This window comes from Lampris incognitus, chromosome 9 (genome assembly GCF_029633865.1).
Source record: "Lampris incognitus isolate fLamInc1 chromosome 9, fLamInc1.hap2, whole genome shotgun sequence".
Taxonomy (NCBI): Eukaryota; Metazoa; Chordata; class Actinopteri; order Lampriformes; family Lampridae; genus Lampris; species Lampris incognitus.
Window position 1 is genome coordinate 1,158,430 of NC_079219.1, and position 13,662 is coordinate 1,172,091.

Below are 13,662 nucleotides of genomic sequence, written 5' to 3' on the forward strand. Positions count from 1 at the left end.
CTCTCTGTCCACACTCAGTGTAATGTCAGTTCATGTCCACCTCTCTGTCCACACTCAGTGTAATATCAGTTCATGTCCACCTCTCTATCCACACTCAGTGTAATGTCAGTTCATGTCCACCTCTCTGTCCTCACTGAGTGTAATGTCAGTTCATGTCCACCTCTCTGTCCACACTCAGTGTAATGTCAGTTCATGTCCACCTCTCTGTCCACACTCAGTGTAATGTCAGTTCATGTCCACCTCTCTGTCCACACTCAATGTAATGTCAGTTCATGTCCACCTCTCTGTCCACACTCAGTGTAATGTCAGTTCATGTCCACCTGTCTGTCCACACTCAGTGTAATGTCAGTTCATGTCCACCTCTCTGTCCACACTCAGTGTAATGTCAGTTCATGTCCATCTCTCTGTCCACACTCAATGTAATGTCAGTTCATGTCCTTGTGTCTGTCCACAGTCCGTGTAATGTCAGTTCATGTCCACCTGTCTATCCACACTCAGTGTAATGTCAGTTCATGTCCACCTGTCTGTCCACACTCAGTGTAATATCAGTTCATGTCCATCTCTCTGTCCACACTCAGTGTAATGTCAGTTCATGTCCACCTCTCTGTCCACACTCAGTGTAATGTCAGTTCATGTCCACCTCTCTGTCCACACTCAGTGTAATGTCAGTTAATGTCCACCTCTCTGTCCGCACTCAATGTAATGTCAGTTCATGTCCACCTCTCTGTCCACACTCAGTGTAATGTCAGTTCATGTCCACCTCTCTGTCCACACTCAGTGTAATGTCAGTTCATGTCCACCTGTCTGTCCACACTCAGTGTAATGTCAGTTCATGTCCACCTCTCTGTCCACACTCAATGTAATGTCAGTTCATGTCCACCTCTCTGTCCACACTCAGTCTAATGTCAGTTCATGTCCACCTCTCTGTCCACACTCAATGTAATGTCAGTTCATGTCCACGTCTCTGTCCACACTCAGTGTGCATTTGTTGAATGACCAGTTATCTGCTTCAGTTATCATTTGATTCATTGGTTGATCATCAACAAAATCTTACAGCACATTCCCTTCATTAACATGAAACACATTATCTTTTACTTTAAGTGAAATGAAACACATTTTCTTTTACTTTAAGTGAAATGAAACACACTATCTTTTACTTTAAGTGAAATGAAACACACTATCTTTTACTTTAAGTGAAATGAAACACATTATCTTTTACTTTAAGTGAAATGAAACACTATCTTTTACTTTAAGTGAAATGAAACACACTATCTTTTACTTTAAGTGAAATGAAACACATTATCTTTTACTTTAAGTGAAATGAAACACACTATCTTTTACTTTAAGTGAAATGAAACACATTATCTTTTACTTTAAGTGAAATGAAACACACTATCTTTTACTTTAAGTGAAATGAAACACATTATCTTTTACTTTAAGTGAAATGAAACACATTATCTTTTACTTTAAGTGAAATGAAACACATTATCTTTTACTTTAAGTGAAATGAAACACATTATCTTTTACTTTAAGTGAAATGAAACACATTATCTTTTACTTTAAGTGAAATGAAACACATTATCTTTTACTTTAAGTGAAATGAAACACTATCTTTTACTTTAAGTGAAATGAAACACATTATCTTTTACTTTAAGTGAAATGAAACACATTATCTTTTACTTTAAGTGAAATGAAACACTATCTTTTACTTTAAGTGAAAGTGCACAGAAAAAAATGTTAATGATAGAAGAAAAAATATAGAATGAAGAAAGTAACAAAATAGAAATTCAACCCTTCATAAAAGTGAAGAAAATAAAAATAAAACAGAATGAGGTGACTTAAAATAAACTTTAAATGAAAAGAGACTGAATCCACAATGAATTAACAGTGGATAAATAAATTATGATCGGTTGAGAAAGACAAAAAATGTTAAATTTCAATCTGTAACTCAAACTCTTCACTTATGTTTGTAAATATTGCTGCACTGGCCCTTTAAGTGCTGCAAGACCTGGTGAAATGTGGGGTGGGTGTCTTTACCAGTGTCCCCAACACAAACCATCATTGGTCTCCCACAATCCTTTAGCCGCGCAGTAAACTGAAGCACAAAACATCCTTGTGCTGAATTTCTGGGTGGCGGGGTGCTGGAGCCTATCCCAGCAGTCGTTGGGGGCAGGCGGGGAGACACCCTGGACAGGCCGCCAGACCATCACACAGTGACAGACACACACACACACACACACACACACACACACACATTCACACCTAGGGACAATTTAGTACGGCCGATTCACCTGACCTACATGTCTTTGGACTGTGAGAGCTGCAGCACTCGGGGACCAATTCCACTTCTACTTTCCACTGCCTTGCTCAGGGGCACAGGTAAGAGTATTAACCCTAACATGCATGTCTTTTTGATGGTGGGAGGAAACCCACGTAGACACGGGGAGAACATGCAAACTCCACACAGAGGACGACCCCCAAGGAGCTCGAACCCAGAACCTTCTTGCTGTGGTGACTGCGCTAAGCACTGCACCACCCAAAAAACTGTATAAAACATGTACAACAAAAGTCTCCAGCCACATCCTGATGTCACTTCCTGATATGAGTTAAGAACGCTTGAGGAGCTGATTCGGACTTTATTTCTCAGGGACATTACTGCTTCACCTGGTGTCTGTCCATCAGTTAACCTCAGTGCAAGATGATGGTCGGTACTTTAGATACAAAGGGACCATCTTCCACAATGGAGAAAGAGCAACTTTTATATTTTAGTCACTACCATAGTCACGCTATGAACAACTTCATGTTTTTCACGGCAGTGTTGATGCCAAGACTTGGGGCCGCCTTTGTTTCCATCTGTCATGTCACGAGCAGTCTGTGTGCTCTGGAGGAAACTGCCAAACCTGCTTGCAGATGGAAACTGTAGGGTCTGAGTATATCTTCAAGCAAGTTTAACAAATCCCCTTTACCATCTCATGCGGACAATACACAGTATTCGAACCAGACTGAATACACAAGTTTGATGTGTAGAATCATTTAATTTGTGTTTTTGCAGTGTAACATTTTAATACCGTGTAATGTGGTTAATTATAAAAGGTACTGCTGTCAATCAGCAAGCAGTCACCTCTTCCAACCACTGCAAAAAGGAATAATAGTAATAAAGACACCCAAAAGGAAGAACACTTTGTAACTTAATGGCTCCACTGAATTTTTAGCCTTTTATATTCCCAGTTCCGTTGTAAAAGACATCAGTCAAGGCAAGCAGCTATGAAGCGTCAACAGACCTTGTGCTTAAAACAGCCTCTCGTGTTGTTACCCGCCGACATGACAAAACTGGTTTTAGCACCAATTCAGAAACGTTGGGACGCATGTTGCATCACAGAATCTGCTGGGGCCAAATGATTTCAAACCAAGAAACTCGTCATATTTCACCACAGGGCCCAATGACAGACTAACTAAGACACATTTCAAATTAAAGGTGATCATCGTTCTGGTCTGTGGCTGCAACAAATGACCGAACAGCCAAATAATTGTCAAATAATTCAGATGTGTGCAACGGGCTGTAATGAAAACAGCAGTAGTACGATACAGCTCTGGGTTTTACATCATTCAGAATATAATCTCTAATATCATTTGCCGGCAGCCATACCAACATGTACCCTGGCTCTGCCAAATGATGGAAGCGACGCAGGTGTGGGCTTGGCTAGTACTTGGATGGGAGACCTCCTGGGAAAACTAAGTTGCTGCCAGAGGTGGTGTTGGTGGGCCAGTAGGGGGCAGTCTTCCCTCTGGTCCTAATAAAAACAACAAATCCCAATGCCACTGTGCTGTAGGAGACGCCGTCCTTCAGATGAGCCGTTAAACCGAGGTCCTGACTCACTGTGGTCATTAAAGATCCCGGGGCGCTTATCACAAAGAGTAGGAGGTCCTCCGGTGTCCTGGCAACATTCCCAGCCTGGCTCTCTCCATCTGGCCGTCTAATCATCCTCCATGGAATTGGCTCAATGGTTCCTCCCTCTCCACCTCGAGCTGATGTGTGGTGAGCGTTCTGGTGAAACATGGCTGCCGTGCACCACCCAGGTGGTGCTACACATTGGTGGTGGTTGAAGTGGGTTACCCCCTTCACTGTGAAGCGCTTTGGCTGTCTAGAAAAGCGCTATATAAATGTAATGATTATTATTATTTCAGACTCTTGATGCAGACATTGTCGTACAGTACATTATTCCTCTGAACATTTTCAGGAGGAATCACCTTCTGGTTTGTGAGATCTGCTACAGTCTATTCGTTTTTTTGTTTTTTTTTCTTTTTCCTTTTATGTTTATCTGGAGATTCCTTCTCCACAACGTCCCCTTGCTGTTGAGCGGCTGCATCGTTTTTCTTTTTCTTTTTTGGGTTGCAGTCCTGAACCGAGTCCGACTGTTTGGATTCTGTATCATTGGCTTGTTCCGCTGCCGCAGGAGCTAAATGTTCTTCCTGCTCTTTGGAGGACACCTTCTTCTTCTTCTTCTTTTTCATTCTTCTTTTTGTGTCAGTCTCGGAGGTCCTTCCTACACATTCGCTATTTAAAGTTGGCCCTGTTTCCTCTCTCACTTCACCATTTTCCTCCCTGAGCCTTTTCCTCTTTTTTGGTTTCCTCTTTACTGTTTGAGGATCAACTGGATTTAATTCTTCTTCTGGGGGAACTAATTCCATCACTTCTTCCAGATTTCCTCTCTTCTTCTTCTTCTTCTTGGGTCTGTTTTCTATTTCAGGACTCTCAGAGACCATGTTGCAGTTTGTTTCAGTTAAATGTTCATTTGATTTATTCCTCTTTGCCTTCTTGCCTTGTGACACCTCCCCTGCATCCTCCTCCTCAGGGCTCCCGTCTGCTGACTGTACGACGTGCTCAGCTGACGGGTTTGCTGATTGGCTCTTCTTGCTGTACTTTGCCATGAACTCCGCCTCCTGCTGCTCCAGCCTGGCTAACTTGGCATTCATGGTCAAGCCGTGCCTGGCTCCCCTGGTGGAACATTAAATACATTAAAAAAAAACAAAAAAAACACTCATAACTAGGGGAGTGCAGATCTCCGCCAGGCATATGTATCATGTCGCCCCTTCTCCGGTATTCGAACTTGGTGACAAACCCTTCTTTTCGCCTACCGGGAGAAGGGAAATACAAGCACACACGAAAAGAAAAAAAAACAGTGCTTTTCCTGCTCTTATAGTAAGACTGTGCAGTGTTCAGGTCGATACAATGGGAAACATGGGGAAAAAAGTTAATATGCAGTGCTCAAGCTAAAAAAATAAATAAGCCTCATAAAAACGTTTTCCTTACTCGTCCCTTACTCGTGAGGATTCTCGGCGGTATGACCGTGTCAAAGAGGCTGTTTTGCAGGCCTATGAGCTAATACCCGAGGCCTATCGTCATCGATTTCGGACTTTGCGTAAAACTGAAAAGCAGACGTGGGCTCAGCATGGTCGTGATTTAAGGAGAGCCTTTAATCGTTGGTGCTCATCTGAAGATGTCACCACCTTTGATGCATTGTGCGAATTGATGCGTTTGGAACATTTAAAAATAACATGCCTGAATATCTTGCTAGATATATTGATGAAAGGATGGTTACTACGGTGTCCGCGGCTGCCGTTTTGGCTGATGGTTATGTACTTACACATGCTAGCCGTGCTCTGAACAGGCGCTCTGACCAGGAGGCCCCCCCCCCCCCCCCGGCCTCGCAAAAATAATTGGGCGCGCGGTGGCAGCATAAAGAGTGAGCCAAAGAATGAGCAGGTCACACAGGATAAAAGTAGTGATTGCCATTACTGCCATGAGTCTGGACACTGGAAAATCGATTGTCCTACTCTGTAAGCTAAAAAGTCTTTGCCAAAGGGCAAACTGTCGTCAGTTAAGCCCTGTCACTTCATTGGACCGGTTGTGTCCGTGCCCGTTAATTCTCTACCCAATAACGCTGGTAAAAAGGATGTTCCCATCGATCCAGAGGCACTTGCGTTAGTCTGGGCGCTCGAGCACTTTGAAGTGTATATATGTGCTGGTGTCCCATTGACTGTTTACTCTGACCATAATCCATTAACTTTCTTCAGGTCGATGCTGTGTCCCAACCAGCGCATTATGCGTTGGTGTCTATTTCTTCAGGGGTTTCATTTGGATGTGCGTCACATAAAAGGGCGGGACAACGTCCTAGCAGATGCCCTCTCTCGGGCACCTATCTAGCTCCAGACGGAACTACTGTGCTCCAGACTGACTAACTTTTTGTTTTGTGTTGTGCCGTGAGGTTGTGCCGGGCGGTTCACTCTGGTCCCTATGCTTTCCTTCCCTCTAACTCTCCTCTGTTCTCTTAAATTGCTCCTAGGGCCCATGGTTGCTGGGGATAGTTGGGGTGGTGGTGTGGTGGGTTAGTCGGGGGTCCGGTGGGTTGCCTGGGTCAGCCGTACTCGGTATGTACGATCTTTTTGTTGATATGGGGGGGGTCTTACCCCAAGTCTAGTCCAGATCAAAGTCGGGTGTGTACTGACACAACTATAGATACTTTGTTTAAGTTGTCATGGATCATTATATTTGCCTCTAGGGTGGTTAGCTAATTTTTTCTGTAAGTGGGTTCTTAATGGGGGGGGGGGGTGTCATGGCTGCCTGTCCAGGGTAGACCTATTTCTAGATATCACATGCCCTGTCTAGTTTTATGGGTCTTTGGCCTGTCTGCTCATGTAACTGTTGCCCTGTCTAGTTGTAGGTTTATGGCCTGCCTGCCATGGGTGTCTACCTATCTAGGTTAATAGCTCTATGGGCCTGCCGGCCTGGCCAGTCTAGGTGTGTTGTCATTGTTGCTAATTCTCTCTCTCTCTCCCTGAGGTGGCCAATTGGGGAGAGAGGAGCCTGATGGGGCACACCTGGGCTGGCTGGGCTGGCAGGAGTATAAAAGGACCTTCAGAAGATGCCTCCAGCCCTTCTCTCCAGACCACCATTTTTGTTCTCCTTTATTGTTTGATTTCACACTCACATACATGCATGCACTACACTTCACACACGTCCAATCACACGCTGACACCACTGATATACTGATTGACACACCTCATCCTTCTTTCATTGTTTGTTGCACATTCTTTAGTTGATTTTTGTTAGTTTAATAAATATTTTTATTACATTTTGATCCTGCCTGGTCCTTCCCCCATCTTTTTGGTTAATGCCCATAGAGCCAGGGGCATGACATGATTGACTTTCATTCACAAAACAACATTAACGAAAACTGAAATTGAATTGAATTTAATCTTTTTTATCTTTCATAGTTTACAGTCTTCCTCATAAGCGTCACATGCCGTTGTTGTTATGGTCAGCCAATTTTATAGAATTCCAGTCATCCTACCAAAAAAGCCAAAACTTGAAAGACGACAATGTCATGAAAACAACATCCCATCTGGAAACATCTGGAACGTATACCCGTGCAACAAATAGGCCGAGCAATAAAATCAAAAATCAGCCACAGACACCCTTGTAAGGAGAGAACCCTGTAATGGACTGGAAGGGGGCCAAGGTTATCATGACAGAGAGCAACAGATACCACCATTGAATCAAAGAGGCAACTGACATCAGGAAGTGGGCCCAGGGGACGGTAAACCAGGACGAAGAGACAGAACAGCTGCTGTGCACATGGAACCTTGTTCTCAGGAAACTGTCAGACAGTAGGGTTCGTCCTACCATTTTTGGCACTTTTGGTAGGATGACTTGACCTCTATAAAAATCCGCTGGCTGTTGGAGAACAGCTACAGATGGCTACAGATGCTAAATTTCTTGCTTGAGGGCACTATGGCACAGCTGAGACCGGGAATTGGACCCATCTCTTCCGCTCAACTCTGCCCAACCCTCTATTTGTATGATCATTTTTAGAAGCGTAAAACAAAAATAAAAGTAGAAATAATAATACTTATCATATGCAAGTGTCAATATTCAGGAAACGCATCACTTATGAGTTATTACAGATGCTGATTAATTCTTTAATACTTACTTGTGAGCTGTGCGCCCTCCACAAGCCTTCATGAGGTCAGCGTCAGACAGCCTGATCCAGAACAGTACAGAAAATGATCTTTTACTTGCCACAATGTCATAAGAATGAGAAAATATACCTTTAGCTATAAGGAACTTTTCAGAATAGTTAGTTCTTTACATGCATTTCAAAGATACAATAGTATAAGTCCATTATAACTGTGTTATCCTCTTTCAGTATTGTATTGTGTAAACACAACATCATGGCATATTGTGCGTCTTGGGAGAGAGATCCTCCTCTGCTGCTCTCCCTGAGATTTCTTGCTAGTTTTTCAGGAGTTGTTCCTTATCCAATGTGAGGGTCTAAGGACAGGATGTTGTGTTGCTATAAAGTCCCTTGAGGTATATTTGTAATTTGTGATATTGGGCAGTACAAATAAAACTGACTTGACGTAAGGCAGTCATGAAGATTACACAGGGTTGTATGGACTCGGAAACGGACGGAGAACTCCATAACAGATTTCATGGGATTCTTACTTGGTGGTGCTGGACAGGTCCAGTCGCTGGTCATCTTCATCATCCAAACTGCTAGTGTCGCCTGAACTGGGACACTCCGGTTCTGGCTGTTCCTCACCTGAGCGTAACGTGGCTGACTGAACAGAAAACAAAGAAAAAGAATAATGAGACAGTCGCCGTCAGAAGAAATCCCACCCACTAAAACCACAGCAGCTTCTTGATTTTCTTTATCTTTTTCACAATAATGAAGTACAACAGTTTGACAGCATGACTACACCTCACACTGACCTGACGTAGACCTGCTCTGACTACACCTCACACTGACCTGACGTAGACCTGCTCTGACTACACCTCACACTGACCTGACGTAGACCTGCTCTGACTACACCTCACACTGACCTGACGTAGACCTGCTCTGACTACACCTCACACTGACCTGACGTAGACCTGCCTTACAGGACAAGACATGTGGTTGAGGAAGACTGTCAGAACAGCATGATGGCAACACAATAACACTTCCAGAGGTGGAGCGTCTCTTGCACCCTCCACCGCCCCCACCCTCGAACAACACGAGTTATGGTTTCCCCTTACATGGAAACACAACACAGTATGCTAACCTTGACAAAGCATCCATACAGCTTGGTTTTTGCCAATGCAGCTTTCCTTGGTTTCTTGTTGGAGACGACGCAATCCTCATCTTCCTCCACAGTCTTCTTCACCTTAATACCATTCTGGAATAGAGAAATAAGAAACAAACCTGTCTACAGGGCTGTCTAGCTGGATAAGGGCCATGACCGAGGCAACTGACATCAAAAACTGACTCGTCTTACAGACACTTGTGTTGTGTGTACAACAGATCAGCTATACGTGTGTGTGTGTGTGTGTGTGTGTGTGTGTGTGGACAGAGGAGGCACCTGGTCAGATTCCACCTGCAGACTGGCAGAAGCCTTATTGAAGACATGATCCCACCAGTGGAAGGTGAACTGCTCTCCTTGCTTGTGTCCCACCTTATCACAGAAATGCCGTGTTTTAGCCATGAACCCGGGGTAAAATCAACCAAGCCTTTACCACCACACTTCCTTCTAGCAGTCATGTGGCACTGTGACCAGACAAAACTGTTGCTACAGAAAGTAAGCAGTTAAAACCATGGCATCGTTTAGCATCATAAACCTGGAAAAGTGAAGAGGTAATCACTACATCATCGCCTGAAGGTGATTATCTGACCTGACCGCGGTCATTGTGCATAATCGTTTGACCAGTTTCCATGTGAGACTCACAGAAACATCACGTTTCATCACCACTTCCACCTCGTTTTCCACCGTTTGTTGTCTGGCTGGCGCTCTTTTAATGACCTCCTCTTGTTGCACCCCTGGCACATGAGTGGTGAATTAGCGCCAACAAACTGTCCATCTTGAGATGCTTATTCTCTAATACTGGACGACTGCATGTGGACGAGCATGTGTTGACACCAGCATCATGGACGTAGCTGCAAAGCCAAGCACCACAGCAGTGCTGCGGGCACCTTTTGGTCTTAGGCCAAATGAAAAAGCAGCGCCCAATAACTTGGAGGAGGCCATTTGTCGGATATGCAGCAAAAAGGTGGCGGTCCAAAGCACTAATACCACAAATTTAAGAAACCATGTATGGCTCAACCACCCCACCCAATTCGCCGAACTTGGAAAGATAGCCACCGCCGCAGTTCCATCCCGGCAACTGGCTGTTCTGGAGCTTTCGGACGAGTGTCTAAACATAAACATGACAGTACCAGATGGTGCACGTTAACAGTGCAACGTGGTATATAGCCAAAGAAACGTATCGGAGGAGGCATGTGGTAGTCTGCAGCCATCCCCGGATTGGCAGAGGGGGTGGAGCAGTGACCGGGACGGCTCAGAAAATAGGGTAATTGGCCAAGTACAATCGGGGAGAAAAGGGGGGGGGGGCACAAAAAAAAGACAAATTGTTAATCGCGATTATTTGTATGACAATTAATCGTCAACTAAGATTCCATGATGGTGACAGCCCCTTCTGGGCATAACTGAACTGCAGTTTGCACACCAGTGCCATTTGACAGCCTGGTGAACAGAGATACTCACCCCTCCCTTGTCACATTTCACTTTGACTCTAATAGCCTCTGAGATTCCATTCTCCTGACGTCCAAGTCCTTTACCTGTGGACAGAACAGTTAAAACAGGATATAAGAAGGCTGTCAGTCAGTCTCATTACATTACATTACATTACATACATTACATTAGTCATTTAGCTGACACTTTTATCCAAAGCAACTTACAATAAGAGCATCATTTAACATAGGAAATCAGGAGAACTACTAGTCATCACAGGTCATAAGTGCATCTTCTCTCTAAACAAGCATCTAAGAGCAAAACCAGTGCTAAAGTAAAAACATAAGAAAGAGATTTTTGTTAAATGAGTGAATACAATAAGTGCTAAGAACAAGTAACAGGGTAGTAGTTCTTGAAGAGGTGAGTTTTCAACCTGCGCCGAAAGATGGGCAGCGACTCGGCTGTCCTGACATCAGTGGGGAATTCATTCCACCACTGTGGGGCCAGGACAGAAAAGAGTCGTGACCGGGTCAATCGGCAGCGGCTTGGACATCAGCCTTACCCTTTTCCCATCCATGACGCAGGAGCTGTTGCTCTGCAAATTTCAAACCACGGCTTTTCTCTTGAACACTGTCCCCCATCTGCACAGAGTAGTTTTCAAACACATGATATCAGAAATAGGACAGTAGCATGTGTGACTGACGCTCTTATCTGAGTTCAGATGTTTTTGGTAGTTGAGAACATACAGGATATCAATTCATCATTAATTCAATTCTAAACGTTATTGCAGACTCAGGGTCCATAACAGACACAGACAAATAGGTAAAAGACAAACCCCAGACAATACACAGAGTAAACACAATAAAATAACATAAAAGGAACAAGAGAGTGTCTTTATGAGAAGGCAGTTATACCAGTGGTCGCACGTGGTACTGAATCTTATATTAGTTAAACTCTTGATGATTACATTATCAGTCACTGAGCCGGCAAATAAATGTATACATGAGATTTCTTAGAGGAGCCTGAAAGGTACTGACTCCTGCAGCCACAAACATTTCACTTGCACTACACCGTCTAGGTCTTTTTTAGTAGTATTCTCACTGCATCATTATAAGCTACTCGAAGCCTCTGTAGGCTTGCTTTTTTTGTAGTTTGACCACAGGTACAATATGTAGTTTGACCACAGGGGTGCAGTATAAAGTGGTGTACAATATGTAGTTTGACCACAGGTGTGCAGTATAAAGTGGTGTACAATATGTAGTTTGACCACAGGGGCGCAGTATAAAGTGGTGTACAATATGTAGTTTGACCACAGGTGTGCAGTATAAAGTGGTGTACAATATGTAGTTTGACCACAGGTGTGCAGTATAAAGTGGTGTACAATATGTAGTTTGACCACAGGGGCGCAGTATAAAGTGGTGTACAATATGTAGTTTGACCACAGGGGTGCAGTATAAAGTGGTGCACAATATGTAGTGTGACCACAGGTGTGCAGTACACACACATATATATATATATATATATATATATATAGCGTCTTTTCCCGAAACCGTCAATGGTGTTGAGTGCTCGACTAATGAGGAGCGGAATATCAACACGGACACAGGACAAGATTTTAATGCCTAGCAGTACAGACAGGCATGTTTCCTGCGTCTCTCGCACTCATCAGCCAGCTGCAACTCATCAGCAGCTGATGCATTAAAATCGTTTTTCCTGTATCCGTGTTGAGATATATATATATATATATATATATATATATATATATATATATATGCAAAATACCACGTTTAAGAATCCACCTGAAGTTCGTCACATTGAACTGTTTGGTATAACGTAAAGTATAATATCAAATCCAGACTCGTTTTCAAATAATACTCCCTCAAATATTGGAGTCCTCATTTTGGGAGAAACTTCAGATTGTCATTATCATTAATTCAGACAACAAAAATCTATATCACGACATGACAACATCCAAATACAATACCACTGGAAGTCAAGGAAGGACAACATGGAATCGCTGCGCACCGCCGCCACACGGAGCTGGCCGCTGCTCACAGCTCGGACACATGGAGCCGAGTGGCTGGTCGCTGACGTGACGACTGATGGAGCAACATTAATAAAGGTGTCGTCCTTCACAGAGATCACAAGCCTTTACTGGAAACTCGGTTTATCCATGGCTGTTTGCAAACGGTTAACCTCATTATATTTTGTTTGGTGGGACTTCAACATGCAGCTCAAGTAAAAGTGGCGTGAATACGAGTTAAGCAACGCCATGTCAAACTCTAGCTGGCAGCCTCCACCATGGACCAGTAGAGCCTCTCCTACCGCAGTGTGATCGGCACATGGTGTGCAGGTTTTGAGATGAGGTCTAGCATATCCTGCCCCCCGGAATGACCCGAGTCAGCTGTCACGAACAACACGAGAATCTGTGAACTCCGAACTAGAGCACCTGGATTTATCCGAGCCGACTAGAGTCAAACAAACAAAAACACCAAACCGTTTTCCATTATTTACAAACACAACTAGAAAATCCCTTTTACCGTTTGACTCCTTGTTTAATTTGGGATAGTTCAATTACTCCACGTTAGCAGGGACGACAAAATAAACCCATGCGGCTTCTGTAGAGCGCTGACATGCCACCGGAAATACGTCATGTGGGTTCTTCCTGTGCTACTTCTTCTACGGTTTTTATTGTTTGCAAAGAAAGTCAGTAGTGCATTACCGCCAGTAATTGAAAGGGCTTTTGAGTCGGGATCCAATACTTCTCATTTCATGCATCAAATTCCCTCAAATAATCCCTCACAGTTTAAGAACAGAAATAAACCGTAAAGCTCTCCTTTCCTGGTGTGTCTAAATCGTCTTAATATGTTGTCAGAGATATTAATTTGTACCTTTGTTTCTCAGTGTTTCCATTAGCCTTCCCCGTACTTTCCACTCCCTCGTATGTTGACCCTAACAGCGCCCACTTTGCGGGTTCATTCAATTATCTTTCCTTACAAAGTTTGTAACGTTTGGGTTACGAACCGCCATGTCCAGAAGATTCTCCTTCCTCTGCTTGGCTGACCACGTTTACTCTTCCATCGTCTCGCTGATCCCTGCCCCGCATGTGCTGGGGTG

The 13,662-nt window shown here is 43.7% G+C and overlaps 1 protein-coding gene across 1 annotated transcript; it reads right to left on the reverse strand.

Moving 5' to 3' along the window:
• Nucleotides 1–3,015: 3,015 nt before the first annotated feature.
• gpatch4 (G patch domain containing 4) lies at nt 3,016–13,179 on the reverse strand. The gene is made up of 8 exons (XM_056286400.1): nt 13,086–13,179; nt 11,108–11,186; nt 10,579–10,652; nt 9,400–9,492; nt 9,103–9,216; nt 8,507–8,622; nt 7,992–8,042; nt 3,016–4,996 (listed from the first exon to the last, which is right to left on the reverse strand). The coding sequence occupies exons 2-8, from the start codon at nt 11,184–11,186 to the stop codon at nt 4,276–4,278; spliced, it is 1,248 nt and encodes a 415-aa protein (XP_056142375.1). The 5' UTR covers nt 13,086–13,179; the 3' UTR covers nt 3,016–4,275.
• Between the last annotated feature and the right edge of the window lie 483 nt (nt 13,180–13,662).

Bases quoted from the DNA above. Each gene is read 5' to 3' on its own strand.
- gpatch4 (XM_056286400.1), bottom strand. From the start codon at position 11,186: ATGGGGGACAGTGTTCAAGAGAAAAGCCGTGGTTTGAAATTTGCAGAG. The intron at 9,493-10,578 runs GTGAGTATCTCT...TTCTGTGATAAG, and splicing joins TGAAATGTGACAAGGGAGGG to GTGGGACACAAGCAAGGAGA. The intron at 8,623-9,102 runs GTTAGCATACTG...TTTTCTGTTCAG, and splicing joins TGTATGGATGCTTTGTCAAG to TCAGCCACGTTACGCTCAGG.